Source organism: Nipponia nippon, unplaced genomic scaffold (genome assembly GCF_047370975.1).
Source record: "Nipponia nippon isolate SJK-2023a ecotype South Korea unplaced genomic scaffold, ASM4737097v1 scaffold_38, whole genome shotgun sequence".
NCBI classification, from domain to species: Eukaryota; Metazoa; Chordata; class Aves; order Pelecaniformes; family Threskiornithidae; genus Nipponia; species Nipponia nippon.
In genome coordinates this window covers 843,769-871,641 of record NW_028262356.1, presented here as the reverse complement: position 1 = coordinate 871,641, position 27,873 = coordinate 843,769, and the positions used below count along the sequence as shown (strand labels likewise).

Here is a 27,873-nt window from a genome sequence, read left to right as displayed (position 1 = left end):
CCGTGGCGTGGGACAGCAGCCCGTGCCCCCTACGCGAACGGCCACTGGGAGGTGTCTGCCGCGGGGCAGGTTGGGGCCAGGGGCCAGGGAGCAGGGAGGGACGGGCTGAGAATCGCGCTGTGCTGCCGGGTGGGCTTCCCGAGGCGCGGGTCTGCTGCTGCCAGCTTGCTCCCACTGCAGGCCTGTAAAGCAAAGGATGGGGAAAGGAGAGGGGGGGCCCGCTGGGAGCAGCCCAGCTGTGCTGGCCTCTCTCGCTGCTGCTGGGACGGCCCGTCCTCTGGCAAGGGCCGCCGCTCAGGCTACTCCTGCCCGCCTCGGCTCCCGCGGCGTGGGGACGGTGGGCAACGGGCACTTGTCTTTTTCCTCCGACAGGAACCTCCGCACGGAGGTGGAGCTGGGGATACTCTCTTCCACGTCAGCTCCCGGCTCAGCCACTCAAGGGCCTGCCAAGTGGCGCGACAAGGCCACAGAAATTGCAAGTAAGCTTAGCACTGCTGCTTGCCGTGACCTCCTCGGGGCTGAACTTGGAGGGCTGCGCTGCGCTGGAGCTCTGGCCAAACGTCACAGGCGGCAGGAGAAGTGCAGGCTGCCCTGCTCTTTGCCCCAGGGAGGGAGTGTGGAGGACACGGTGCCCGCCTCCCCGCAGGCCGCTGCGACACGCGGGGCTGGGCATCCTAGAGAAGAGACCTCAAGAGACAGGCCTAACTTTTCTCTGCTTTCCTTGCGCAGGGACAGCCTTCAGCCTTACTTGCCATCCGGCAGGCGCCCTTGTCTCCCCGCGGAGACGTCTGCTGAGGATGTGCATCTCCGCCACGTACGTATTACATCACGTTTCTGCTGTGGACGGGGGAGAGAAAGGGGATGTCTGAGGGCCGGTGCAAGCCAAGGGGAGAGCAGAGGGTGTTCCCCAGGCAGCAGCCCAGGGCTCCCAGTCGGGCGCCCAAGCTGGGGCGCTGCTCGTGCTGTGGCCGTTCTCAGGGAGAGGCAAGAGCAAAGCCCCTCGGCAGTCTCACTCCCACGCATTTGCCAGAGCCCCACACTTTGGCTGCGGTAGGGCAAACTGCCGCGTAGCCAGACGCTCGGGTGCAGAGCCAAGCCTCCGCAGGGGAAGGCTTTTCCCCAGCTCTGGCAAGTGACCGCGCAGGTCTGGGAGGGCTCTGGCAGGAAAGGCAGACAAGGCTCCTGCGCTTCCCAGCTCTGCGGAAAAACACCCCTAAGAGAGAGCTGTGTGATCGCAAGTGAGAACAGGCCTGCTTTCTCAGCCCAAGAGAGAGCAAGGTCCCCACCAGAAAGACTGCTGAAAAGCAGTCTTCATTTGCTCGGCCTCTTTACTTCCCTGGATAATTTTCAGTCCCTTTGGGATAGTGCTTCTGGAGCCCTTCCCCTGGGGGAGATCTGCCGGCAGTGTTGAACGGTGTGGACAGAAATCGTCTTCCTCCTGGGCGCTGCTCTGGCAGCTCCCTGGCAGCAGGAGGCTTCCAAAAGGCTGGCTTTCCGGCCTGAAAAGGGAACTCCACCCGGGGAGGGCTTTGCCCAAGACTTGGAGCATTGGCAGCCACAGGACTCCCTCCTCTTTTTCAGGCAAAAGATGGCCCTGCAGAAGAAGAGGATCTTCCAAGTCGTCTTCTTGTGGCTCCCCGTGGCTCTTGGTGAGTTTGCATGAGCAGACACCTGAGAGCGACAGCCAGGCTGTGCTGCATGCCAGCTTTCAGCTGGCCAGCTTTCCTTTTGGGCCGCTCTGGGCGGAAACGCCCATGGCCCAAGCGCTTCCCGACCACGGCCTGCACTGGGACTGCCTTTTGGACTGCCAGTAAGACTGGGAGCCTCCCAGCCATGCTGCTGCTCTGGCCACTGGACCACATGGCTTGCTTAGTCTGCAAGTCCGCGAGAGAAGGGCGTAGCTACTTCCAAGCCTGACCTGGGGATTCCCAGAGGGGAGGGGCCGTGCAGGGGGACCCATGGGGAGGTACCTCTCCTAGCCCATGCAGCCTGGTCTCGGGGCTCCCCGAAGCAGCGAGGGGAAGCGGGGAATAGCTCTGGGGCACTGAGCACACCTGAGGCTCACGGCTGCGCAGTCCCCTCAAGCCTGGGCCGATGGCTTCCGGCCAGAGGCGCGTCCTCTCTCCGCACCCCACGTTCCCCACCTCCTCAGCTCACCTGCTGCCCCACCCCTAAGGCAACAGGCAGGAGACAACGCCACTGCAGGCATCGCTAGCGACCCCAGTCAAATAACTCTCTCTTGATGATGTGAATTGCAGCTGGTGTTTACTGCGGGACCTCACTGCCAGGGTGGACAATGCGGACAAAGGCACTGCTAGAGGTCGGTGACTCCTGTGCCACAGGCACCTCCTGCAACAGAGCATTGCTCAGAGCGGCTGGAGAAATCACGGGCTCTCCTGCTGCCACGCAGGGTGACCCAAAGAAGCAGCAGCTTGTGCCGAGTCTTCCTAGGGAAGCCTCTCCTGGGAAGCCCCGGCGGCTCTGGTAGCGGATGCTCGAACCGAGCGTTTTTCCCTTTCAGGAGCTGGCACTTGTGTCTGCAGAAGACCTGAAGACCCTGCGGTAAGAGACGTTTCCTGAGCTGGAATTGGTTCTGTGCAGAAGCGTCAGCCGCCCTCGTGCTACCTGCACTCCTTTTGCTAACAGCCAGGGCTCCCATACCTCCTACCTGCCTTTGCCTTCTGCTCAAACTGGTGTGGAAGGGAAGCACGCGCAGAGCAGGGAAAGCACACGTGTCTCTCCTTCTTGCCGAGCTGAGACGCTCCCCAGAGGGGACGGGCCGCTCTCTGACAAGATCTGCTTTCCTGTCATGCAGGAACTTTCGCGTTTCCTTGGCGGAGCATAGCCAGAAGGTGCAGCTTCTGACGGAGGAGGTGGCTCAACTGAGGGCAGAGATCAGCAGGGCAAAGGTGATGCTGCGTTTTGGGGAAGGAGGCTTGGCTGGGCAGAACCCCCGAGAAAGCACTCCTTGGGCTTGTTGGTGGGGTCGGACTGCTGACTGCAGCAACCCAGCCTTTGCCCCAGGGGCTTGCTGGGTGAGCTGCTGCGCTGCACAGGCCCTTCTCCAGGCCCACTTTCAGCAGGCTGCTTCAGGCAGCAGAGGACTCCCGACAGCCTTCCCTTGGCACGCCGGCACTCTGGCTCCTCTGGCTGGGCTCCTGAGGCAGGGATGAGACCCAGGCACGCTCACGGGGCCAGCCGTCGCTTGCAGGGCCCGAGCCCATCTCCCCGCTGACCGGCAGAGCGTGGAGGGTGGGGACGAGGGCGTGGGGACCCTCGTCAACCCACCTGGCGGCCATGGCCGTGGCCGCGGACACAGATTCTCTTCCTCACTCCTCGTGGCTCACGTCAGCAGCAGAGAGTCTTGCAGCTCTGTGGACAAGGCTTGCCTTGCCTTTCTGACACTGACCCTTTGCCTCTGCCGGCGCTAGCAGCCACGCTGAACTGCCCGCTGATGTGGTCCTTTTCTGTGTTCGTTTATGGCGTTCCCAGGAAGTGAACCAGGCAGCGTCCCAGATGGCTTCGGAAGTCTCCGTCGAGATGTCTGACTGGGCCCTGAAAAGCTCTGGTACGGACACAAGCAGCCCAGTCTCCTTGCCCTGCGCTTGCCTGTAGCACGCCCCAAAGAAGCCTGTGCTCCGGGCGCTGCTCTCCAAAGTGGGGGAGCTTCAGTGCTTCCTGGGCTCCAAGAGCAAGGCTGTGGCACAGTGGCTCTCTCAGACTCCCTCCCAGTCCTGCCCTCGGCCTCCGCACAGGGGCCTCCGCACGGGTGCCTCCGCCGCTGCCCCCGCACGTGTTCCCGTGCTCGTGGAAGGGCTCTCTTCCTCTCCACTGCATTCGAAGAGGGAATGGCTGGGCCATCCTTTGCTGCCCATGCCGCAAGCCCTCAGTTTTGGTCTGCTGTCATTCACGTGGGCGCCCGCCGTCTCCCAGAACCCGCAGACCTTCTCCTCGTGGCGCTGTGAGAGACGCAGTCACCACCAGGCACGTGGCTGCCGTCATTCCCCTGTGCAGCTGGGCACCCCCAGCAGCGTGGGGAGGAGGAGAGGACTGACAGACGTGGAGCTGGCCGGCAGCATCAGAAATACTGTCTGAGCACCGAGTGCTCCTAGAATGTGGCCTCTTCCAGTAGTCACCTGCTCTCCCTCCCTTCCAGGTGCCACCATCGACATGCAGAGAACTTCCGAGACCTACATCTGCAAAGAGAACTGGGGCTGCAGGCTTTTGTGGCTCTTGTGCGCTGCCAACCCTCCCGACACTATTTTGCAGGTATCCTAGCAGAACTCCTCAGGGAAGGTTTCCTGCCTCCCTCTGAAGTTGAGGACCGACCGCAGGGGCTCTCCCCTCGCTCCAGTGGCACTGCTCAAGCCCACAGTGTTGCTCAGGTTCCCGAAAGCAAAGCTCGAACACAGGGCTGGGCTTGCTAGCAATCAGCGCTTCCCCTCAGGAGGGGAATGGAGCTGAACGGAGCCAAACTGCTGCATCTCGCCCACAGTGCTCTGCCCCAGCTGGGTGAAAGACTTTCTCCCTGGTGACCCCGTTTCCACGCCCATCCCTAAGAGCGCCTTTTGGGGCTGGCAGGCGGGAGGTGGGGGGTGCCCTGCAGAGCCACTGGGCAGAGAGGTGTTTCTGCTAGGCCCTGACTGGGACGCTTTCAGAACCGCTCTTCTCCTCTGCCCCATAATCCTGAGGGCCGCCTTTCAGTCAGGCAGGGACGAAGGCCTCCTGCTTCTGTCCATTTCCTCCCACGCGCCCCCTTTGCAAGCCAAAATAGACCCCACGGACACAACGGCGCCTACGCTTCAAGCTACGCGCGCCGTTGTGTTGGCCCCAACACTCTCTCACTCTTCCTTGCTCTCGCGTTCTGCTTGCAGCCGGATGTTTCCCCAGGAAACTGCTGGCCTCTACAAGGGGATCAGGGCCAGGTGGTCATCAGGTTGCCAGCACGCGTCCATCTGACTGCCGTCACTGTGCAGCACATCCCCAAAGAAGTCTCTCCATCTGGGACCGTCACCAGCGCCCCCAGAGACGTCGCTGTCTTTGTGAGTCTCTGCTGGGCGCTTCTGGCGGGGATCTGGCCCTGGGGGAAAGCCATGGCAGGGTCTTGCTTGCTTTTGTGTGTCCTCTGAGCTTTGCATCCTGCTCTCCCCTGAGCACTGCACGGCCCTAGCGGGACACTTCAAGGGCTCTAGGGGTTTCATCCCTCTTGGGACTTGTTCGGGACAAGCACCTCAGGGTTCCTGAGCAGAAGTCAAGGCCGAGACTGAGCTCCACCATAGCGAGTGCTAGCCTACTGCTAGAGCCCCAGGAGAGGGTGGGGAGATAGCAGGGCTGATCCCGCACGTCCGTCCCCTCTTTGTGGGGACGAGTCTGAGCTGCTCTCCTTGTGCTTTGCCCCTGAGGGAGTGGATGCGGACGGAGAAGAGGAAACTCTCCTTGGGACGTTCACGTACACCGTGGCAAAGGAGCCCATTCAGACCTTCCCTCTGAAGGTACGGTCCACGCGCAGGGGCAAGGTGCCGGGGAGCAAACCAGGTTTGCCTGCAAGTCCATGGCAGGAAGAGCGTGAAGGCTTTCTCCCTGGGCCGAGGGACAGTGTCCTCTCCTCCCAGCACAGCGTGCCCCTTCTCTCCCCGTGCTCTCACGCCTGCCAGGAGGAAAGCAGGCAGAGCAGACAGCGGGAGCTTGGTGGGGTTGCACAGCAGCCGCCCCCCGCACCCGAGCACCTCCCCGGCCTCTCTGCCAGCACAGAGCAAGCAGCAGAGGGAAGGGGCAGAGGGCAGGGAGGCTGAGCCCCAGCAGGGCCGGCATGCAGAGGCTGCCAGCTGCCTTCCCCCTTCCCGTCTCCCCAGCCTCCCCAGCAGCCCCGGTACCAGCAGCGAGCCTCAGCTTTCCACAGCCGCTCCCACCCACTTTCAGGAGCTCGTTCCTGAGCAGGAGCAGGGCTGGCAGGGGGAGACACCTTCATTGCATTGTCGCTCCTAACAAACACCCCCGCTTCCTTTTCCCGCTTTTCTTGCCAGAACGCGCCGCTTCCCAGAGCCTTTGCCCGTGTCAAACTTCTGGTGAAGAGCAACTGGGGAAACCCAGCGTACACCTGCATTTATCGAGTGCAGGTTCACGGGAAGATGGCAAAACCCGAAAGCCTCGACTGAAACCAGAGGAAAAAGAGAAGGGCATAAAGAAAAGAGCAGCAGAAGGGGAAGGAAGAAAAAAATAAAAAAGATGTGGCACTTCAGATTGGTGCAGAAGATCTGTCTCCAAAGTGGGGTGCGCAAGAAGGCCCTTTGGGGGGAGGGCGGGAGCGCGTGGGAAGCGTTAGGACTTCTCCTGAATTTTTTCTTCAACCTGCGGAAGGCAGTAAGCACGCCTAAGGTTTACTCCAGAGAGGAGAGGCCCAGCCTGGCACTGCTCCTTCTCCCGCCACCCCGGGAGGCTCCGCAAGTGGCACCAGCCCAGGGCAGGCAGAGGGGCCCGGCTGCAGTTTACAACTGCCGCAGGAGCAGACGGAACCGTTTGGCCTAGCACCTTCCCAGCATCCCGGCTGTCGGTTTGTCGGTTACCCCCCGGTTTCTGTGAAAGGGGTGTGGGGAGCCTGTCTGAGTGGCCTGTGGGAAACCCCCCCGTTCCTCGGCCCATCAACGTCCCCGCTCTAGAGCTCGCTGCTCTCTGTCGGGGGTCCTTTTGTGTCCCATTGATTAGTGTCGACGGGGAATTTTCCAGCGTTTGGCCCCTGGTTATTCTCCCCTTGGCATTGGGACGACCCCGACCCGTCTTTCCTCTTGACGGACCACCGTCTCTGGGCTTCCCAGAAAGGCTGTGCGGTTCTGCAGCCCTTGGGCTGTTCCCATCATGGGCTCCACCATCTAACACTCGAGGCCCCTCGGTCCCCCAGTGCTGCATTTTGCAACACTTGGCTGTTCCCTCCCGCTGTTGCTATCATGGGCATCGTGTCCTGGGCTACAACGCCTTCTCCGCTAAGGACATCGCGGGCAGCCACTCGGAAAGCTCCTCCAAAGGATTCCAGGGATGGGGAGGGTTAGAAGCCCGTCTTCCTGGCAGCTGTCTAACAGCAGGGAGTATTGGGAGGGGGTCAGGGTGGCAGGAGCATTCCCTGGGGGGTGCTGGAGGCTCCCAAGGGGTTCCTGAGAGATGGGGCTGGGGAGTGGGCATCCCCGGTTGCTTTTGGGGTTCTCCTGCTGCTGGAAATGGTTTCTAAAGCTAAGATTGCAGAAACGGCAATTTTCCCATTAGCTTTGCATGACGGTAGGCACCTTAGGTGGGACCATCCCCCGTGCATCCAGCGCTGTAATAAAGAGAATGCCTGCTTCTCGATGCTACATTGGTGTGAAGAGGTTGATTCCCCATTTCGGTGACAGCTTGGGCGACCCAGATGGGACTCTGCTTCTGAATCTCAACGGATCCGCGGCATCGCAGCACCCCCAGCCGGCACCGAGGGATTCTCAGGAAGAACCTCCGAAGCACGGACCGAAGAGCTCTGAGCAGGACCCCGGCAAGGTAAAGGCATTCCTTTTCGGATTGAAAGGGCGGTTGCCTGCCCGTCAGGCGCGGCGAAGGCCTCGCAGGGTTGGCCTGTAAAGGTACCTAAGGGAAGGATTGGATCCTATCGGGCCAAAGTCCCTAGGACAGCTGTGTCTGGAAACCTTTGGCCAAAGGGGTGGGTTGGAGTCCCACTGACGGTAGTCTAGGGGCTCGAGTCCCCTTCTGCGCAATGCCTCTGACTAGTTTGTGCAAAGTGATGGTTTCTCTGTTTGGTGTTGCCGTATCTTTGATGGCGGGTACTAAGCCCTCTGCGGAAGGGGGCATTCGGAAAAGATCTCCCCTAGGACGTATCTTGAAACATTGGAGGAAATTGGGAGGGGAGCCTCTCACTCGAAAACAGCTTCTAGAATATGGTGACAATTGGTGGCCAATGAATAGTCTCGAAGATCAGGAAAAATGGCCAAAGAATGGAACTCTAAGATATACTACTGTAGTACAACTGATGGTACTTTGCAGGCGGGAGGGTAAATGGGATGAAGTACCATACGTGCATTTATTTTTCACACTAAGAAACCACCCGGAATGGCAGAAGGAATGCGGAATAATCCCACAGGATCCTCTGATCTTGGCTCTAGAAAAGGAGGGGAGGGGTAGGAATTTAAAACGATGGTGTTCTGCTTGTAGTATGGGGAAGAGATGTTGGAAATGCTGACGGGAGGAAGAAGATGACCTAGAGTTAGTGGCTGCTCCCCGGCAGAGGTTGGGAGAGAATCCTGACGCCGATGATGCTATTAGTCATGTGAGCAGGGTAAGAGAAAGCAGCCATAGGCGAGCTGGTGAGGCTGGTAGCGCGGGAGGAAGTGGCTATGGACCTGGCTATGGGCGATTTGGTGGAGCAGAAGGATTTAATGTGATGGCAGGAAGAACGAGGGGACGACAAGGGGAAGCAGGAGAGGTTTTACAAGCTTCTCTCCGACAAGCGGACGGATATAACAGGCCAGTAAGCGTTAAAGTGCCATTCCCAAGAACGGATTTGAGGTCCTGGAAGGAAACGGCGGGTATTGATAGGGAAGAGCCAGAAAGGGAGGCTAAAGTTTTGGAAACTATAATCAGGACCCAAGCCCCTGATTGGAACGATGTACAGGTAATATTAGAGACATTGTTAGACGGTACTGAGAAGAAGGTGGTATGAAACACTGTTCGGAAAGAGGTCGAAGCGGCATAGGGTAATGGGGACCTGCATGGAACGACAGATCCAAATTTTCCTGCCGCAGACACAGGGGCATCCTAAGCAGCCGGGACCCCAGGGGCTTTCGGGTACTATTTGGCATAAGGCACGCTATGGCAAAAGCGATCAATTGGTGCAAATGCTATGAGGTTAAGCAAGAACCAAAGGAATCCCCGTCTGCCTTCCTGGTGCGGTTAAAAGTCACTGCCAGGAAATACACGAATCTAGACGCTGAAAAACCAGAAGAGGCTGTTCAGTTGGCTTCTGTCTTTATGAGACAATAGGCCCCAGCTATAAGAAAGAAACTCCAAAACTTCAAAGGGGCAGACCCAAGGGATTAGGGAAAGATGTTAGAGGTAGTGTGGATGGCTTTTCATAATAGAGAGAAGGAAAAAGAGGCACAACAGGTTCGAAGGGAACACCTAAGAGAGGGGAGATGGATTGCTGCTTTAACAGGGCCTCCTGGAGGAACCGACAGAGAAACGGGAGGCACAGGAAGGGGTTACCGGGAAGAAGCAGGGGAAGGGGAAAATCAGCTCCTTTCGTACAAGCCCGTCTTGCCTCTTCCTGGGTTTTTCTTCTTGGCGTACAAAACGGTTCCGAAAGGAGAAACGCTGGCAGAAGCAGCTGCCCCGTGGGTTGAGAGCAAAGCCCCCGTTCCAGCAGCCTTTCTGGTTTCCCGGGGATGCCCAGGAGAGCTGGAAGCCTGCCCGGCAGCACAGGCCAGGCAGCCGCCCGGCACGGGAGCGTGGCAGGGTTCGGGGGGCCCACAGGCATGGGCTCCCACCACCCAGGAGAGCCGTGCTGCCCCAGGGGAGCCCACCGGGTCTCCCCGCCCTGCTGCGCCCTGGGGAGCCCCAGTGTGACGTCAGAGCCACCACTGTGAGGTCAGAGCTGGCCGCCTGCACAGCCCTGTGGCACGTGGGCAAGGAGCCCACAGCTGCCGTGTGGCTCTTGCCCTGGGCAGGCGCGCTCCTGCTGTGGGGCAGCGTGGGGCTGCTGCCGGAGCTGTTTTTGCCTGGGCAGGCCACACTGCTGGGGCTGAGGCGGAAGAGCAGAGCGGGGAGCCTGCCTTTGCCCAGAGATGGCGAGGAGAAAGGCCCCCGAGAGAAGACGCCAGGGGCCCTCCCAAGGCTCCTTGGGGAACGAGGCTGGCCAACAGCCGGCAGGGGAGGCAGCGGGGCTGAGCCGCTGCCAGACGAGTAGGTACGAAGCCTGGCATCTGCCCGGGGCATCAGGTTGGGCTGGTAGCAGGGACGTGGCCTAGCACGGTCAGCGGGGTGCGGAGCAGCCTGGGGAAGCCGACAGAAGTTTTCTGAAGAAGAGCCCCGTGGCTTGCGAAGCCCCCCTTCTGTGGGGACGGGTCTCGGCGGAAAGCCTGGCTCACTCTCCCAGCCAAAAGGCAGTGTGCAGCAGGGGCTTTTGGGGAGGCGGTAGCCTCGTGCTGCAGGGTCGGAGCCCAGCCCTGCTGCACGGGGCGCTTTTGGTGCACGGGGAGGCCAAGCCCCTGGGGCCTGAGACTGGCCCCCTCGGGACGTTGAGGCGCGATCCTGCCTGGCTGATGGGAGCAGCTGTGCGGGGCAGAGAGGGGTCGGGAGACCTGGGAGTGCCCAGGGAAGAGGTGGGGGGGGCCGTGGCGTGGGACAGCAGCCCGTGCCCCCTACGCGAACGGCCACTGGGAGGTGTCTGCCGCGGGGCAGGTTGGGGCCAGGGGCCAGGGAGCAGGGAGGGACGGGCTGAGAATCGCGCTGTGCTGCCGGGTGGGCTTCCCGAGGCGCGGGTCTGCTGCTGCCAGCTTGCTCCCACTGCAGGCCTGTAAAGCAAAGGATGGGGAAAGGAGAGGGGGGGCCCGCTGGGAGCAGCCCAGCTGTGCTGGCCTCTCTCGCTGCTGCTGGGACGGCCCGTCCTCTGGCAAGGGCCGCCGCTCAGGCTACTCCTGCCCGCCTCGGCTCCCGCGGCGTGGGGACGGTGGGCAACGGGCACTTGTCTTTTTCCTCCGACAGGAACCTCCGCACGGAGGTGGAGCTGGGGATACTCTCTTCCACGTCAGCTCCCGGCTCAGCCACTCAAGGGCCTGCCAAGTGGCGCGACAAGGCCACAGAAATTGCAAGTAAGCTTAGCACTGCTGCTTGCCGTGACCTCCTCGGGGCTGAACTTGGAGGGCTGCGCTGCGCTGGAGCTCTGGCCAAACGTCACAGGCGGCAGGAGAAGTGCAGGCTGCCCTGCTCTTTGCCCCAGGGAGGGAGTGTGGAGGACACGGTGCCCGCCTCCCCGCAGGCCGCTGCGACACGCGGGGCTGGGCATCCTAGAGAAGAGACCTCAAGAGACAGGCCTAACTTTTCTCTGCTTTCCTTGCGCAGGGACAGCCTTCAGCCTTACTTGCCATCCGGCAGGCGCCCTTGTCTCCCCGCGGAGACGTCTGCTGAGGATGTGCATCTCCGCCACGTACGTATTACATCACGTTTCTGCTGTGGACGGGGGAGAGAAAGGGGATGTCTGAGGGCCGGTGCAAGCCAAGGGGAGAGCAGAGGGTGTTCCCCAGGCAGCAGCCCAGGGCTCCCAGTCGGGCGCCCAAGCTGGGGCGCTGCTCGTGCTGTGGCCGTTCTCAGGGAGAGGCAAGAGCAAAGCCCCTCGGCAGTCTCACTCCCACGCATTTGCCAGAGCCCCACACTTTGGCTGCGGTAGGGCAAACTGCCGCGTAGCCAGACGCTCGGGTGCAGAGCCAAGCCTCCGCAGGGGAAGGCTTTTCCCCAGCTCTGGCAAGTGACCGCGCAGGTCTGGGAGGGCTCTGGCAGGAAAGGCAGACAAGGCTCCTGCGCTTCCCAGCTCTGCGGAAAAACACCCCTAAGAGAGAGCTGTGTGATCGCAAGTGAGAACAGGCCTGCTTTCTCAGCCCAAGAGAGAGCAAGGTCCCCACCAGAAAGACTGCTGAAAAGCAGTCTTCATTTGCTCGGCCTCTTTACTTCCCTGCATAATTTTCAGTCCCTTTGGGATAGTGCTTCTGGAGCCCTTCCCCTGGGGGAGATCTGCCGGCAGTGTTGAACGGTGTGGACAGAAATCGTCTTCCTCCTGGGCGCTGCTCTGGCAGCTCCCTGGCAGCAGGAGGCTTCCAAAAGGCTGGCTTTCCGGCCTGAAAAGGGAACTCCACCCGGGGAGGGCTTTGCCCAAGACTTGGAGCATTGGCAGCCACAGGACTCCCTCCTCTTTTTCAGGCAAAAGATGGCCCTGCAGAAGAAGAGGATCTTCCAAGTCGTCTTCTTGTGGCTCCCCGTGGCTCTTGGTGAGTTTGCATGAGCAGACACCTGAGAGCGACAGCCAGGCTGTGCTGCATGCCAGCTTTCAGCTGGCCAGCTTTCCTTTTGGGCCGCTCTGGGCGGAAACGCCCATGGCCCAAGCGCTTCCCGACCACGGCCTGCACTGGGACTGCCTTTTGGACTGCCAGTAAGACTGGGAGCCTCCCAGCCATGCTGCTGCTCTGGCCACTGGACCACATGGCTTGCTTAGTCTGCAAGTCCGCGAGAGAAGGGCGTAGCTACTTCCAAGCCTGACCTGGGGATTCCCAGAGGGGAGGGGCCGTGCAGGGGGACCCATGGGGAGGTACCTCTCCTAGCCCATGCAGCCTGGTCTCGGGGCTCCCCGAAGCAGCGAGGGGAAGCGGGGAATAGCTCTGGGGCACTGAGCACACCTGAGGCTCACGGCTGCGCAGTCCCCTCAAGCCTGGGCCGATGGCTTCCGGCCAGAGGCGCGTCCTCTCTCCGCACCCCACGTTCCCCACCTCCTCAGCTCACCTGCTGCCCCACCCCTAAGGCAACAGGCAGGAGACAACGCCACTGCAGGCATCGCTAGCGACCCCAGTCAAATAACTCTCTCTTGATGATGTGAATTGCAGCTGGTGTTTACTGCGGGACCTCACTGCCAGGGTGGACAATGCGGACAAAGGCACTGCTAGAGGTCGGTGACTCCTGTGCCACAGGCACCTCCTGCAACAGAGCATTGCTCAGAGCGGCTGGAGAAATCACGGGCTCTCCTGCTGCCACGCAGGGTGACCCAAAGAAGCAGCAGCTTGTGCCGAGTCTTCCTAGGGAAGCCTCTCCTGGGAAGCCCCGGCGGCTCTGGTAGCGGATGCTCGAACCGAGCGTTTTTCCCTTTCAGGAGCTGGCACTTGTGTCTGCAGAAGACCTGAAGACCCTGCGGTAAGAGACGTTTCCTGAGCTGGAATTGGTTCTGTGCAGAAGCGTCAGCCGCCCTCGTGCTACCTGCACTCCTTTTGCTAACAGCCAGGGCTCCCATACCTCCTACCTGCCTTTGCCTTCTGCTCAAACTGGTGTGGAAGGGAAGCACGCGCAAAGCAGGGAAAGCACACGTGTCTCTCCTTCTTGCCGAGCTGAGACGCTCCCCAGAGGGGACGGGCCGCTCTCTGACAAGATCTGCTTTCCTGTCATGCAGGAACTTTCGCGTTTCCTTGGCGGAGCATAGCCAGAAGGTGCAGCTTCTGACGGAGGAGGTGGCTCAACTGAGGGCAGAGATCAGCAGGGCAAAGGTGATGCTGCGTTTTGGGGAAAGAGGCTTGGCTGGGCAGAACCCCCGAGAAAGCACTCCTTGGGCTTGTTGGTGGGGTCGGACTGCTGACTGCAGCAACCCAGCCTTTGCCCCAGGGGCTTGCTGGGTGAGCTGCTGCGCTGCACAGGCCCTTCTCCAGGCCCACTTTCAGCAGGCTGCTTCAGGCAGCAGAGGACTCCCGACAGCCTTCCCTTGGCACGCCGGCACTCTGGCTCCTCTGGCTGGGCTCCTGAGGCAGGGATGAGACCCAGGCACGCTCACGGGGCCAGCCGTCGCTTGCAGGGCCCGAGCCCATCTCCCCGCTGACCGGCAGAGCGTGGAGGGTGGGGACGAGGGCGTGGGGACCCTCGTCAACCCACCTGGCGGCCATGGCCGTGGCCGCGGACACAGATTCTCTTCCTCACTCCTCGTGGCTCACGTCAGCAGCAGAGAGTCTTGCAGCTCTGTGGACAAGGCTTGCCTTGCCTTTCTGACACTGACCCTTTGCCTCTGCCGGCGCTAGCAGCCACGCTGAACTGCCCGCTGATGTGGTCCTTTTCTGTGTTCGTTTATGGCGTTCCCAGGAAGTGAACCAGGCAGCGTCCCAGATGGCTTCGGAAGTCTCCGTCGAGATGTCTGACTGGGCCCTGAAAAGCTCTGGTACGGACACAAGCAGCCCAGTCTCCTTGCCCTGCGCTTGCCTGTAGCACGCCCCAAAGAAGCCTGTGCTCCGGGCGCTGCTCTCCAAAGTGGGGGAGCTTCAGTGCTTCCTGGGCTCCAAGAGCAAGGCTGTGGCACAGTGGCTCTCTCAGACTCCCTCCCAGTCCTGCCCTCGGCCTCCGCACAGGGGCCTCCGCACGGGTGCCTCCGCCGCTGCCCCCGCACGTGTTCCCGTGCTCGTGGAAGGGCTCTCTTCCTCTCCACTGCATTCGAAGAGGGAATGGCTGGGCCATCCTTTGCTGCCCATGCCGCAAGCCCTCAGTTTTGGTCTGCTGTCATTCACGTGGGCGCCCGCCGTCTCCCAGAACCCGCAGACCTTCTCCTCGTGGCGCTGTGAGAGACGCAGTCACCACCAGGCACGTGGCTGCCGTCATTCCCCTGTGCAGCTGGGCACCCCCAGCAGCGTGGGGAGGAGGAGAGGACTGACAGACGTGGAGCTGGCCGGCAGCATCAGAAATACTGTCTGAGCACCGAGTGCTCCTAGAATGTGGCCTCTTCCAGTAGTCACCTGCTCTCCCTCCCTTCCAGGTGCCACCATCGACATGCAGAGAACTTCCGAGACCTACATCTGCAAAGAGAACTGGGGCTGCAGGCTTTTGTGGCTCTTGTGCGCTGCCAACCCTCCCGACACTATTTTGCAGGTATCCTAGCAGAACTCCTCAGGGAAGGTTTCCTGCCTCCCTCTGAAGTTGAGGACCGACCGCAGGGGCTCTCCCCTCGCTCCAGTGGCACTGCTCAAGCCCACAGTGTTGCTCAGGTTCCCGAAAGCAAAGCTCGAACACAGGGCTGGGCTTGCTAGCAATCAGCGCTTCCCCTCAGGAGGGGAATGGAGCTGAACGGAGCCAAACTGCTGCATCTCGCCCACAGTGCTCTGCCCCAGCTGGGTGAAAGACTTTCTCCCTGGTGACCCCGTTTCCACGCCCATCCCTAAGAGCGCCTTTTTGGGGCTGGCAGGCGGGAGGTGGGGGGTGCCCTGCAGAGCCACTGGGCAGAGAGGTGTTTCTGCTAGGCCCTGACTGGGACGCTTTCAGAACCGCTCTTCTCCTCTGCCCCATAATCCTGAGGGCCGCCTTTCAGTCAGGCAGGGACGAAGGCCTCCTGCTTCTGTCCATTTCCTCCCACGCGCCCCCTTTGCAAGCCAAAATAGACCCCACGGACACAACGGCGCCTACGCTTCAAGCTACGCGCGCCGTTGTGTTGGCCCCAACACTCTCTCACTCTTCCTTGCTCTCGCGTTCTGCTTGCAGCCGGATGTTTCCCCAGGAAACTGCTGGCCTCTACAAGGGGATCAGGGCCAGGTGGTCATCAGGTTGCCAGCACGCGTCCATCTGACTGCCGTCACTGTGCAGCACATCCCCAAAGAAGTCTCTCCATCTGGGACCGTCACCAGCGCCCCCAGAGACGTCGCTGTCTTTGTGAGTCTCTGCTGGGCGCTTCTGGCGGGGATCTGGCCCTGGGGGAAAGCCATGGCAGGGTCTTGCTTGCTTTTGTGTGTCCTCTGAGCTTTGCATCCTGCTCTCCCCTGAGCACTGCACGGCCCTAGCGGGACACTTCAAGGGCTCTAGGGGTTTCATCCCTCTTGGGACTTGTTCGGGACAAGCACCTCAGGGTTCCTGAGCAGAAGTCAAGGCCGAGACTGAGCTCCACCATAGCGAGTGCTAGCCTACTGCTAGAGCCCCAGGAGAGGGTGGGGAGATAGCAGGGCTGATCCCGCACGTCCGTCCCCTCTTTGTGGGGACGAGTCTGAGCTGCTCTCCTTGTGCTTTGCCCCTGAGGGAGTGGATGCGGACGGAGAAGAGGAAACTCTCCTTGGGACGTTCACGTACAACGTGGCAAAGGAGCCCATTCAGACCTTCCCTCTGAAGGTACGGTCCACGCGCAGGGGCAAGGTGCCGGGGAGCAAACCAGGTTTGCCTGCAAGTCCATGGCAGGAAGAGCGTGAAGGCTTTCTCCCTGGGCCGAGGGACAGTGTCCTCTCCTCCCAGCACAGCGTGCCCCTTCTCTCCCCGTGCTCTCACGCCTGCCAGGAGGAAAGCAGGCAGAGCAGACAGCGGGAGCTTGGTGGGGTTGCACAGCAGCCGCCCCCCGCACCCGAGCACCTCCCCGGCCTCTCTGCCAGCACAGAGCAAGCAGCAGAGGGAAGGGGCAGAGGGCAGGGAGGCTGAGCCCCAGCAGGGCCGGCATGCAGAGGCTGCCAGCTGCCTTCCCCCTTCCCGTCTCCCCAGCCTCCCCAGCAGCCCCGGTACCAGCAGCGAGCCTCAGCTTTCCACAGCCGCTCCCACCCACTTTCAGGAGCTCGTTCCTGAGCAGGAGCAGGGCTGGCAGGGGGAGACACCTTCATTGCATTGTCGCTCCTAACAAACACCCCCGCTTCCTTTTCCCGCTTTTCTTGCCAGAACGCGCCGCTTCCCAGAGCCTTTGCCCGTGTCAAACTTCTGGTGAAGAGCAACTGGGGAAACCCAGCGTACACCTGCATTTATCGAGTGCAGGTTCACGGGAAGATGGCAAAACCCGAAAGCCTCGACTGAAACCAGAGGAAAAAGAGAAGGGCATAAAGAAAAGAGCAGCAGAAGGGGAAGGAAGAAAAAAATAAAAAAGATGTGGCACTTCAGATTGGTGCAGAAGATCTGTCTCCAAAGTGGGGTGCGCAAGAAGGCCCTTTGGGGGGAGGGCGGGAGCGCGTGGGAAGCGTTAGGACTTCTCCTGAATTTTTTCTTCAACCTGCGGAAGGCAGTAAGCACGCCTAAGGTTTACTCCAGAGAGGAGAGGCCCAGCCTGGCACCGCTCCTTCTCCCGCCACCCCGGGAGGCTCCGCAAGTGGCACCAGCCCAGGGCAGGCAGAGGGGCCCGGCTGCAGTTTACAACTGCCGCAGGAGCAGACGGAACCGTTTGGCCTAGCACCTTCCCAGCATCCCGGCTGTCGGTTTGTCGGTTACCCCCCGGTTTCTGTGAAAGGGGTGTGGGGAGCCTGTCTGAGTGGCCTGTGGGAAACCCCCCCGTTCCTCGGCCCATCAACGTCCCCGCTCTAGAGCTCGCTGCTCTCTGTCGGGGGTCCTTTTGTGTCCCATTGATTAGTGTCGACGGGGAATTTTCCAGCGTTTGGCCCCTGGTTATTCTCCCCTTGGCATTGGGACGACCCCGACCCGTCTTTCCTCTTGACGGACCACCGTCTCTGGGCTTCCCAGAAAGGCTGTGCGGTTCTGCAGCCCTTGGGCTGTTCCCATCATGGGCTCCACCATCTAACACTCGAGGCCCCTCGGTCCCCCAGTGCTGCATTTTGCAACACTTGGCTGTTCCCTCCCGCTGTTGCTATCATGGGCATCGTGTCCTGGGCTACAACGCCTTCTCCGCTAAGGACATCGCGGGCAGCCACTCGGAAAGCTCCTCCAAAGGATTCCAGGGATGGGGAGGGTTAGAAGCCCGTCTTCCTGGCAGCTGTCTAACAGCAGGGAGTATTGGGAGGGGGTCAGGGTGGCAGGAGCATTCCCTGGGGGTGCTGGAGGCTCCCAAGGGGTTCCTGAGAGATGGGGCTGGGGAGTGGGCATCCCCGGTTGCTTTTGGGGTTCTCCTGCTGCTGGAAATGGTTTCTAAAGCTAAGATTGCAGAAACGGCAATTTTCCCATTAGCTTTGCATGACGGTAGGCACCTTAGGTGGGACCATCCCCCGTGCATCCAGCGCTGTAATAAAGAGAATGCCTGCTTCTCGATGCTACATTGGTGTGAAGAGGTTGATTCCCCATTTCGGTGACAGCTTGGGCGACCCAGATGGGACTCTGCTTCTGAATCTCAACGGATCCGCGGCATCGCAGCACCCCCAGCCGGCACCGAGGGATTCTCGGGAAGAACCTCCGAAGCGCGGACCGAAGAGCTCTGAGCAGGACCCCGGCAAGGTAAAGGCATTCCTTTTCGGATTGAAAGGGCGGTTGCCTGCCCGTCAGGCGCGGCGAAGGCCTCGCAGGGTTGGCCTGTAAAGGTACCTAAGGGAAGGATTGGATCCTATCGGGCCAAAGTCCCTAGGACAGCTGTGTCTGGAAACCTTTGGCCAAAGGGGTGGGTTGGAGTCCCACTGACGGTAATCTAGGGGCTCGAGTCCCCTTCTGCGCAATGCCTCTGACTAGTTTGTGCAAAGTGATGGTTTCTCTGTTTGGTGTTGCCGTATCTTTGATGGCGGGTACTAAGCCCTCTGCGGAAGGGGGCATTCGGAAAAGATCTCCCCTAGGACGTATCTTGAAACATTGGAGGAAATTGGGAGGGGAGCCTCTCACTCGAAAACAGCTTCTAGAATATGGTGACAATTGGTGGCCAATGAATAGTCTCGAAGATCAGGAAAAATGGCCAAAGAATGGAACTCTAAGATATACTACTGTAGTACAACTGATGGTACTTTGCAGGCGGGAGGGTAAATGGGATGAAGTACCATACGTGCATTTATTTTTCACACTAAGAAACCACCCGGAATGGCAGAAGGAATGCGGAATAATCCCACAGGATCCTCTGATCTTGGCTCTAGAAAAGGAGGGGAGGGGTAGGAATTTAAAACGATGGTGTTCTGCTTGTAGTATGGGGAAGAGATGTTGGAAATGCTGACGGGAGGAAGAAGATGACCTAGAGTTAGTGGCTGCTCCCCGGCAGAGGTTGGGAGAGAATCCTGACGCCGATGATGCTATTAGTCATGTGAGCAGGGTAAGAGAAAGCAGCCATAGGCGAGCTGGTGAGGCTGGTAGCGCGGGAGGAAGTGGCTATGGACCTGGCTATGGGCGATTTGGTGGAGCAGAAGGATTTAATGTGATGGCAGGAAGAACGAGGGGACGACAAGGGGAAGCAGGAGAGGTTTTACAAGCTTCTCTCCGACAAGCGGACGGATATAACAGGCCAGTAAGCGTTAAAGTGCCATTCCCAAGAACGGATTTGAGGTCCTGGAAGGAAACGGCGGGTATTGATAGGGAAGAGCCAGAAAGGGAGGCTAAAGTTTTGGAAACTATAATCAGGACCCAAGCCCCTGATTGGAACGATGTACAGGTAATATTAGAGACATTGTTAGACGGTACTGAGAAGAAGGTGGTATGAAACACTGTTCGGAAAGAGGTCGAAGCGGCATAGGGTAATGGGGACCTGCATGGAACGACAGATCCAAATTTTCCTGCCGCAGACACAGGGGGGGATCCTAAGCAGCCGGGACCCCAGGGGCTTTCGGGTACTATTTGGCATAAGGCACGCTATGGCAAAAGCGATCAATTGGTGCAAATGCTATGAGGTTAAGCAAGAACCAAAGGAATCCCCGTCTGCCTTCCTGGTGCGGTTAAAAGTCACTGCCAGGAAATACACGAATCTAGACGCTGAAAAACCAGAAGAGGCTGTTCAGTTGGCTTCTGTCTTTATGAGACAATAGGCCCCAGCTATAAGAAAGAAACTCCAAAACTTCAAAGGGGCAGACCCAAGGGATTAGGGAAAGATGTTAGAGGTAGTGTGGATGGCTTTTCATAATAGAGAGAAGGAAAAAGAGGCACAACAGGTTCGAAGGGAACACCTAAGAGAGGGGAGATGGATTGCTGCTTTAACAGGGCCTCCTGGAGGAACCGACAGAGAAACGGGAGGCACAGGAAGGGGTTACCGGGAAGAAGCAGGGGAAGGGGAAAATCAGCTCCTTTCGTACAAGCCCGTCTTGCCTCTTCCTGGGTTTTTCTTCTTGGCGTACAAAACGGTTCCGAAAGGAGAAACGCTGGCAGAAGCAGCTGCCCCGTGGGTTGAGAGCAAAGCCCCCGTTCCAGCAGCCTTTCTGGTTTCCCGGGGATGCCCAGGAGAGCTGGAAGCCTGCCCGGCAGCACAGGCCAGGCAGCCGCCCGGCACGGGAGCGTGGCAGGGTTCGGGGGGCCCACAGGCATGGGCTCCCACCACCCAGGAGAGCCGTGCTGCCCCAGGGGAGCCCACCGGGTCTCCCCGCCCTGCTGCGCCCTGGGGAGCCCCAGTGTGACGTCAGAGCCACCACTGTGAGGTCAGAGCTGGCCGCCTGCACAGCCCTGTGGCGCGCGGGCAAGGAGCCCACAGCTGCCGTGTGGCTCTTGCCCTGGGCAGGCGCGCTCCTGCTGTGGGGCAGCGTGGGGCTGCTGCCGGAGCTGTTTTTGCCTGGGCAGGCCACACTGCTGGGGCTGAGGCGGAAGAGCAGAGCGGGGAGCCTGCCTTTGCCCAGAGATGGCGAGGAGAAAGGCCCCCGAGAGAAGACGCCAGGGGCCCTCCCAAGGCTCCTTGGGGAACGAGGCTGGCCAACAGCCGGCAGGGGAGGCAGCGGGGCTGAGCCGCTGCCAGACGAGTAGGTACGAAGCCTGGCATCTGCCCGGGGCATCAGGTTGGGCTGGTAGCAGGGACGTGGCCTAGCACGGTCAGCGGGGTGCGGAGCAGCCTGGGGAAGCCGACAGAAGTTTTCTGAAGAAGAGCCCCGTGGCTTGCGAAGCCCCCCTTCTGTGGGGACGGGTCTCGGCGGAAAGCCTGGCTCACTCTCCCAGCCAAAAGGCAGTGTGCAGCAGGGGCTTTTGGGGAGGCGGTAGCCTCGTGCTGCAGGGTCGGAGCCCAGCCCTGCTGCACGGGGCGCTTTTGGTGCACGGGGAGGCCAAGCCCCTGGGGCCTGAGACTGGCCCCCTCGGGACGTTGAGGCGCGATCCTGCCTGGCTGATGGGAGCAGCTGTGCGGGGCAGAGAGGGGTCGGGAGACCTGGGAGTGCCCAGGGAAGAGGTGGGGGGGGCCGTGGCGTGGGACAGCAGCCCGTGCCCCCTACGCGAACGGCCACTGGGAGGTGTCTGCCGCGGGGCAGGTTGGGGCCAGGGGCCAGGGAGCAGGGAGGGACGGGCTGAGAATCGCGCTGTGCTGCCGGGTGGGCTTCCCGAGGCGCGGGTCTGCTGCTGCCAGCTTGCTCCCACTGCAGGCCTGTAAAGCAAAGGATGGGGAAAGGAGAGGGGGGGCCCGCTGGGAGCAGCCCAGCTGTGCTGGCCTCTCTCGCTGCTGCTGGGACGGCCCGTCCTCTGGCAAGGGCCGCCGCTCAGGCTACTCCTGCCCGCCTCGGCTCCCGCGGCGTGGGGACGGTGGGCAACGGGCACTTGTCTTTTTCCTCCGACAGGAACCTCCGCACGGAGGTGGAGCTGGGGATACTCTCTTCCACGTCAGCTCCCGGCTCAGCCACTCAAGGGCCTGCCAAGTGGCGCGACAAGGCCACAGAAATTGCAAGTAAGCTTAGCACTGCTGCTTGCCGTGACCTCCTCGGGGCTGAACTTGGAGGGCTGCGCTGCGCTGGAGCTCTGGCCAAACGTCACAGGCGGCAGGAGAAGTGCAGGCTGCCCTGCTCTTTGCCCCAGGGAGGGAGTGTGGAGGACACGGTGCCCGCCTCCCCGCAGGCCGCTGCGACACGCGGGGCTGGGCATCCTAGAGAAGAGACCTCAAGAGACAGGCCTAACTTTTCTCTGCTTTCCTTGCGCAGGGACAGCCTTCAGCCTTACTTGCCATCCGGCAGGCGCCCTTGTCTCCCCGCGGAGACGTCTGCTGAGGATGTGCATCTCCGCCACGTACGTATTACATCACGTTTCTGCTGTGGACGGGGGAGAGAAAGGGGATGTCTGAGGGCCGGTGCAAGCCAAGGGGAGAGCAGAGGGTGTTCCCCAGGCAGCAGCCCAGGGCTCCCAGTCGGGCGCCCAAGCTGGGGCGCTGCTCGTGCTGTGGCCGTTCTCAGGGAGAGGCAAGAGCAAAGCCCCTCGGCAGTCTCACTCCCACGCATTTGCCAGAGCCCCACACTTTGGCTGCGGTAGGGCAAACTGCCGCGTAGCCAGACGCTCGGGTGCAGAGCCAAGCCTCCGCAGGGGAAGGCTTTTCCCCAGCTCTGGCAAGTGACCGCGCAGGTCTGGGAGGGCTCTGGCAGGAAAGGCAGACAAGGCTCCTGCGCTTCCCAGCTCTGCGGAAAAACACCCCTAAGAGAGAGCTGTGTGATCGCAAGTGAGAACAGGCCTGCTTTCTCAGCCCAAGAGAGAGCAAGGTCCCCACCAGAAAGACTGCTGAAAAGCAGTCTTCATTTGCTCGGCCTCTTTACTTCCCTGCATAATTTTCAGTCCCTTTGGGATAGTGCTTCTGGAGCCCTTCCCCTGGGGGAGATCTGCCGGCAGTGTTGAACGGTGTGGACAGAAATCGTCTTCCTCCTGGGCGCTGCTCTGGCAGCTCCCTGGCAGCAGGAGGCTTCCAAAAGGCTGGCTTTCCGGCCTGAAAAGGGAACTCCACCCGGGGAGGGCTTTGCCCAAGACTTGGAGCATTGGCAGCCACAGGACTCCCTCCTCTTTTTCAGGCAAAAGATGGCCCTGCAGAAGAAGAGGATCTTCCAAGTCGTCTTCTTGTGGCTCCCCGTGGCTCTTGGTGAGTTTGCATGAGCAGACACCTGAGAGCGACAGCCAGGCTGTGCTGCATGCCAGCTTTCAGCTGGCCAGCTTTCCTTTTGGGCCGCTCTGGGCGGAAACGCCCATGGCCCAAGCGCTTCCCGACTACGGCCTGCACTGGGACTGCCTTTTGGACTGCCAGTAAGACTGGGAGCCTCCCAGCCATGCTGCTGCTCTGGCCACTGGACCACATGGCTTGCTTAGTCTGCAAGTCCGCGAGAGAAGGGCGTAGCTACTTCCAAGCCTGACCTGGGGATTCCCAGAGGGGAGGGGCCGTGCAGGGGGACCCATGGGGAGGTACCTCTCCTAGCCCATGCAGCCTGGTCTCGGGGCTCCCCGAAGCAGCGAGGGGAAGCGGGGAATAGCTCTGGGGCACTGAGCACACCTGAGGCTCACGGCTGCGCAGTCCCCTCAAGCCTGGGCCGATGGCTTCCGGCCAGAGGCGCGTCCTCTCTCCGCACCCCACGTTCCCCACCTCCTCAGCTCACCTGCTGCCCCACCCCTAAGGCAACAGGCAGGAGACAACGCCACTGCAGGCATCGCTAGCGACCCCAGTCAAATAACTCTCTCTTGATGATGTGAATTGCAGCTGGTGTTTACTGCGGGACCTCACTGCCAGGGTGGACAATGCGGACAAAGGCACTGCTAGAGGTCGGTGACTCCTGTGCCACAGGCACCTCCTGCAACAGAGCATTGCTCAGAGCGGCTGGAGAAATCACGGGCTCTCCTGCTGCCACGCAGGGTGACCCAAAGAAGCAGCAGCTTGTGCCGAGTCTTCCTAGGGAAGCCTCTCCTGGGAAGCCCCGGCGGCTCTGGTAGCGGATGCTCGAACCGAGCGTTTTTCCCTTTCAGGAGCTGGCACTTGTGTCTGCAGAAGACCTGAAGACCCTGCGGTAAGAGACGTTTCCTGAGCTGGAATTGGTTCTGTGCAGAAGCGTCAGCCGCCCTCGTGCTACCTGCACTCCTTTTGCTAACAGCCAGGGCTCCCATACCTCCTACCTGCCTTTGCCTTCTGCTCAAACTGGTGTGGAAGGGAAGCACGCGCAAAGCAGGGAAAGCACACGTGTCTCTCCTTCTTGCCGAGCTGAGACGCTCCCCAGAGGGGACGGGCCGCTCTCTGACAAGATCTGCTTTCCTGTCATGCAGGAACTTTCGCGTTTCCTTGGCGGAGCATAGCCAGAAGATGCAGCTTCTGACGGAGGAGGTGGCTCAACTGAGGGCAGAGATCAGCAGGGCAAAGGTGATGCTGCGTTTTGGGGAAAGAGGCTTGGCTGGGCAGAACCCCCGAGAAAGCACTCCTTGGGCTTGTTGGTGGGGTCGGACTGCTGACTGCAGCAACCCAGCCTTTGCCCCAGGGGCTTGCTGGGTGAGCTGCTGCGCTGCACAGGCCCTTCTCCAGGCCCACTTTCAGCAGGCTGCTTCAGGCAGCAGAGGACTCCCGACAGCCTTCCCTTGGCACGCCGGCACTCTGGCTCCTCTGGCTGGGCTCCTGAGGCAGGGATGAGACCCAGGCACGCTCACGGGGCCAGCCGTCGCTTGCAGGGCCCGAGCCCATCTCCCCGCTGACCGGCAGAGCGTGGAGGGTGGGGACGAGGGCGTGGGGACCCTCGTCAACCCACCTGGCGGCCATGGCCGTGGCCGCGGACACAGATTCTCTTCCTCACTCCTCGTGGCTCACGTCAGCAGCAGAGAGTCTTGCAGCTCTGTGGACAAGGCTTGCCTTGCCTTTCTGACACTGACCCTTTGCCTCTGCCGGCGCTAGCAGCCACGCTGAACTGCCCGCTGATGTGGTCCTTTTCTGTGTTCGTTTATGGCGTTCCCAGGAAGTGAACCAGGCAGCGTCCCAGATGGCTTCGGAAGTCTCCGTCGAGATGTCTGACTGGGCCCTGAAAAGCTCTGGTACGGACACAAGCAGCCCAGTCTCCTTGCCCTGCGCTTGCCTGTAGCACGCCCCAAAGAAGCCTGTGCTCCGGGCGCTGCTCTCCAAAGTGGGGGAGCTTCAGTGCTTCCTGGGCTCCAAGAGCAAGGCTGTGGCACAGTGGCTCTCTCAGACTCCCTCCCAGTCCTGCCCTCGGCCTCCGCACAGGGGCCTCCGCACGGGTGCCTCCGCCGCTGCCCCCGCACGTGTTCCCGTGCTCGTGGAAGGGCTCTCTTCCTCTCCACTGCATTCGAAGAGGGAATGGCTGGGCCATCCTTTGCTGCCCATGCCGCAAGCCCTCAGTTTTGGTCTGCTGTCATTCACGTGGGCGCCCGCCGTCTCCCAGAACCCGCAGACCTTCTCCTCGTGGCGCTGTGAGAGACGCAGTCACCACCAGGCACGTGGCTGCCGTCATTCCCCTGTGCAGCTGGGCACCCCCAGCAGCGTGGGGAGGAGGAGAGGACTGACAGACGTGGAGCTGGCCGGCAGCATCAGAAATACTGTCTGAGCACCGAGTGCTCCTAGAATGTGGCCTCTTCCAGTAGTCACCTGCTCTCCCTCCCTTCCAGGTGCCACCATCGACATGCAGAGAACTTCCGAGACCTACATCTGCAAAGAGAACTGGGGCTGCAGGCTTTTGTGGCTCTTGTGCGCTGCCAACCCTCCCGACACTATTTTGCAGGTATCCTAGCAGAACTCCTCAGGGAAGGTTTCCTGCCTCCCTCTGAAGTTGAGGACCGACCGCAGGGGCTCTCCCCTCGCTCCAGTGGCACTGCTCAAGCCCACAGTGTTGCTCAGGTTCCCGAAAGCAAAGCTCGAACACAGGGCTGGGCTTGCTAGCAATCAGCGCTTCCCCTCAGGAGGGGAATGGAGCTGAACGGAGCCAAACTGCTGCATCTCGCCCACAGTGCTCTGCCCCAGCTGGGTGAAAGACTTTCTCCCTGGTGACCCCGTTTCCACGCCCATCCCTAAGAGCGCCTTTTTGGGGCTGGCAGGCGGGAGGTGGGGGGTGCCCTGCAGAGCCACTGGGCAGAGAGGTGTTTCTGCTAGGCCCTGACTGGGACGCTTTCAGAACCGCTGTTCTCCTCTGCCCCATCCATAATCCTGAGGGCCGCCTTTCAGTCAGGCAGGGACGAAGGCCTCCTGCTTCTGTCCATTTCCTCCCACGCGCCCCCTTTGCAAGCCAAAATAGACCCCACGGACACAACGGCGCCTACGCTTCAAGCTACGCGCGCCGTTGTGTTGGCCCCAACACTCTCTCACTCTTCCTTGCTCTCGCGTTCTGCTTGCAGCCGGATGTTTCCCCAGGAAACTGCTGGCCTCTACAAGGGGATCAGGGCCAGGTGGTCATCAGGTTGCCAGCACGCGTCCATCTGACTGCCGTCACTGTGCAGCACATCCCCAAAGAAGTCTCTCCATCTGGGACCGTCACCAGCGCCCCCAGAGACGTCGCTGTCTTTGTGAGTCTCTGCTGGGCGCTTCTGGCGGGGATCTGGCCCTGGGGGAAAGCCATGGCAGGGTCTTGCTTGCTTTTGTGTGTCCTCTGAGCTTTGCATCCTGCTCTCTCCTGAGCACTGCACGGCCCTAGCGGGACACTTCAAGGGCTCTAGGGGTTTCATCCCTCTTGGGACTTGTTCGGGACAAGCACCTCAGGGTTCCTGAGCAGAAGTCAAGGCCGAGACTGAGCTCCACCATAGCGAGTGCTAGCCTACTGCTAGAGCCCCAGGAGAGGGTGGGGAGATAGCAGGGCTGATCCCGCACCTCCGTCCCCTCTTTGTGGGGACGAGTCTGAGCTGCTCTCCTTCTGCTTTGCCCCTGAGGGAGTGGATGCGGACGGAGAAGAGGAAACTCTCCTTGGGACGTTCACGTACAACGTGGCAAAGGAGCCCATGCAGACCTTCCCTCTGAAGGTACGGTCCACGCGCAGGGGCAAGGTGCCGGGGAGCAAACCAGGTTTGCCTGCAAGTCCATGGCAGGAAGAGCGTGAAGGCTTTCTCCCTGGGCCGAGGGACAGTGTCCTCTCCTCCCAGCACAGCGTGCCCCTTCTCTCCCCGTGCTCTCACGCCTGCCAGGAGGAAAGCAGGCAGAGCAGACAGCGGGAGCTTGGTGGGGTTGCACAGCAGCCGCCCCACGCGCAGGAGCACCTCCCCGGCCTCTCTGCCAGCACAGAGCAAGCAGCAGAGGGAACGGGCAGAGGGCAGGGAGGCTGAGCCCCAGCAGGGCCGGCATGCAGAGGCTGCCAGCTGCCTTCCCCCTTCCCGTCTCCCCAGCCTCCCCAGCAGCCCCGGTACCAGCAGCGAGCCTCGGCTTTCCGCAGCCGCTCCCACCCACTTTCAGGAGCTCGTTCCTGAGCAGGAGCAGGGCTGGCAGGGGGAGACACCTTCATTGCATTGTCGCTCCTAACAAACACCCCCGCTTCCTTTTCCCGCTTTTCTTGCCAGAACGCGCCGCTTCCCAGAGCCTTTGCCCGTGTCAAACTTCTGGTGAAGAGCAACTGGGGAAACCCAGCGTACACCTGCATTTATCGAGTGCAGGTTCACGGGAAGATGGCAAAACCCGAAAGCCTCGCCTGAAACCAGAGGAAAAAGAGAAGGGCATAGAGAAGAGAGCAGCAGAAGGGGAAGGAAGAAAAAAATAAAAAAGATGTGGCACTTCAGATTGGTGCAGCAGATCTGTCTCCAAAGCGGGGTGCGCAAGAAGGCCCTTTGGGGGGAGGGCGGGAGCGTGTGGGAAGCGTTAGGACTTCTCCTGAATTTTTTCTTCAACCTGAGGAAGGCAGTAAGCACTCCTAAGGTTTACTCCAGAGAGGAGAGGCCCAGCCTGGCACCGCTCCTTCTCCCGCCACCCCGGGAGGCTCCGCAAGTGGCACCAGCCCAGGGCAGGCAGAGGGGCCCGGCTGCAGTTTACCACAGGGAGCCGGCCACCCGCCCCCGAGCGGGCTCTGCAGGAGCTCTCCCCGGAGCCCGCCCACCCTCTTCCTGGCCTCTCAGCCAATGGCACCCGACAGGCAGTGACAGGCAGGGCCCGCCACCAGCCAGTGCAGCGCCCTTTTCTGGCCCCGCCCCCTCTGCCCCGCTGCCATGGCAACAGGGCTGACTGCAGGCACGGCCTGCGGGCCCAGCAAGGAGCCTTGGGACAGCTCTTCGGGGCTGCCAGGGCCGGGGGCTGGGAGCTCCTCCCTTACTTTCCCAACGGCGGGGCCGCAGGAGCAGACGGAACCGTTTGGCCTCGCACCTTCCCAGCATCCCGGCTGTCGGTTTGTCGGTTACCCCCCGGTTTCTGTGAAAGGGGTGTGGGGAGCCTGTCTGAGTGGCCTGTGGGAAACCCCCCCGTTCCTCGGCCCATCAACGTCCCCGCTCTAGAGCTCGCTGCTCTCTGTCGGGGCTCCTTTTGTGTCCCATTGATTAGTGTCGACGGGGAATTTTCCAGCGTTTGGCCCCTGGTTATTCTCCCCTTGGCATTGGGACGACCCCGACCCGTCTTTCCTCTTGACGGACCACCGTCTCTGGGCTTCCCAGAAAGGCTGTGCGGTTCTGCAGCCCTTGCGCTGTTCCCGTCAT

General features: G+C 60.9%; 3 protein-coding genes across 3 annotated transcripts; all 3 read left to right on the top strand.

Moving 5' to 3' along the window:
- The first annotated feature begins 196 nt into the window (after positions 1 to 196).
- LOC148053653 (SUN domain-containing protein 5-like) lies at positions 197 to 6,155 on the top strand. Its single transcript, XM_087773123.1, has 11 exons — positions 197 to 479; positions 730 to 814; positions 1,582 to 1,649; positions 2,259 to 2,320; positions 2,522 to 2,562; positions 2,816 to 2,909; positions 3,493 to 3,568; positions 4,157 to 4,269; positions 4,875 to 5,042; positions 5,403 to 5,492; positions 6,024 to 6,155. The coding sequence occupies exons 1-11, from the start codon at positions 197 to 199 to the stop codon at positions 6,153 to 6,155; spliced, it is 1,212 nt and encodes a 403-aa protein (XP_087629249.1).
- A 4,403-nt stretch (positions 6,156 to 10,558) lies between these two features.
- Positions 10,559 to 16,518, top strand: LOC148053652 (SUN domain-containing protein 5-like). The gene is made up of 11 exons (XM_087773125.1): positions 10,559 to 10,841; positions 11,092 to 11,176; positions 11,944 to 12,011; positions 12,621 to 12,682; positions 12,884 to 12,924; positions 13,178 to 13,271; positions 13,855 to 13,930; positions 14,519 to 14,631; positions 15,238 to 15,405; positions 15,766 to 15,855; positions 16,387 to 16,518. Exons 1-11 carry the CDS (start codon positions 10,559 to 10,561, stop codon positions 16,516 to 16,518), a joined length of 1,212 nt encoding a protein of 403 aa, XP_087629251.1.
- Positions 16,519 to 20,922: 4,404 nt separating this feature from the next.
- Positions 20,923 to 26,886, top strand: LOC148053651 (SUN domain-containing protein 5-like). The gene is made up of 11 exons (XM_087772926.1): positions 20,923 to 21,205; positions 21,456 to 21,540; positions 22,308 to 22,375; positions 22,985 to 23,046; positions 23,248 to 23,288; positions 23,542 to 23,635; positions 24,219 to 24,294; positions 24,883 to 24,995; positions 25,606 to 25,773; positions 26,134 to 26,223; positions 26,755 to 26,886. The coding sequence occupies exons 1-11, from the start codon at positions 20,923 to 20,925 to the stop codon at positions 26,884 to 26,886; spliced, it is 1,212 nt and encodes a 403-aa protein (XP_087629052.1).
- The last annotated feature ends 987 nt before the right edge of the window (positions 26,887 to 27,873 follow it).

What these genes read in the sequence shown, in the direction of transcription:
- LOC148053652 (XM_087773125.1), top strand. Translation starts at nt 10,559, where the DNA reads ATGGGGAAAGGAGAGGGGGGGCCCGCTGGGAGCAGCCCAGCTGTGCTG. An exon ending in GTGGCTCCCCGTGGCTCTTG is followed by an intron (nt 12,012 to 12,620) that starts GTGAGTTTGCAT and finishes TGTGAATTGCAG; the next exon opens with CTGGTGTTTACTGCGGGACC. An exon ending in CAGAGATCAGCAGGGCAAAG is followed by an intron (nt 13,272 to 13,854) that starts GTGATGCTGCGT and finishes TGGCGTTCCCAG; the next exon opens with GAAGTGAACCAGGCAGCGTC.
- LOC148053653 (XM_087773123.1), top strand. Translation starts at nt 197, where the DNA reads ATGGGGAAAGGAGAGGGGGGGCCCGCTGGGAGCAGCCCAGCTGTGCTG. An exon ending in GTGGCTCCCCGTGGCTCTTG is followed by an intron (nt 1,650 to 2,258) that starts GTGAGTTTGCAT and finishes TGTGAATTGCAG; the next exon opens with CTGGTGTTTACTGCGGGACC. An exon ending in GAAGACCTGAAGACCCTGCG is followed by an intron (nt 2,563 to 2,815) that starts GTAAGAGACGTT and finishes CCTGTCATGCAG; the next exon opens with GAACTTTCGCGTTTCCTTGG.
- LOC148053651 (XM_087772926.1), top strand. Translation starts at nt 20,923, where the DNA reads ATGGGGAAAGGAGAGGGGGGGCCCGCTGGGAGCAGCCCAGCTGTGCTG. An exon ending in AGGATGTGCATCTCCGCCAC is followed by an intron (nt 21,541 to 22,307) that starts GTACGTATTACA and finishes CCTCTTTTTCAG; the next exon opens with GCAAAAGATGGCCCTGCAGA. An exon ending in CTCCCGACACTATTTTGCAG is followed by an intron (nt 24,996 to 25,605) that starts GTATCCTAGCAG and finishes TTCTGCTTGCAG; the next exon opens with CCGGATGTTTCCCCAGGAAA.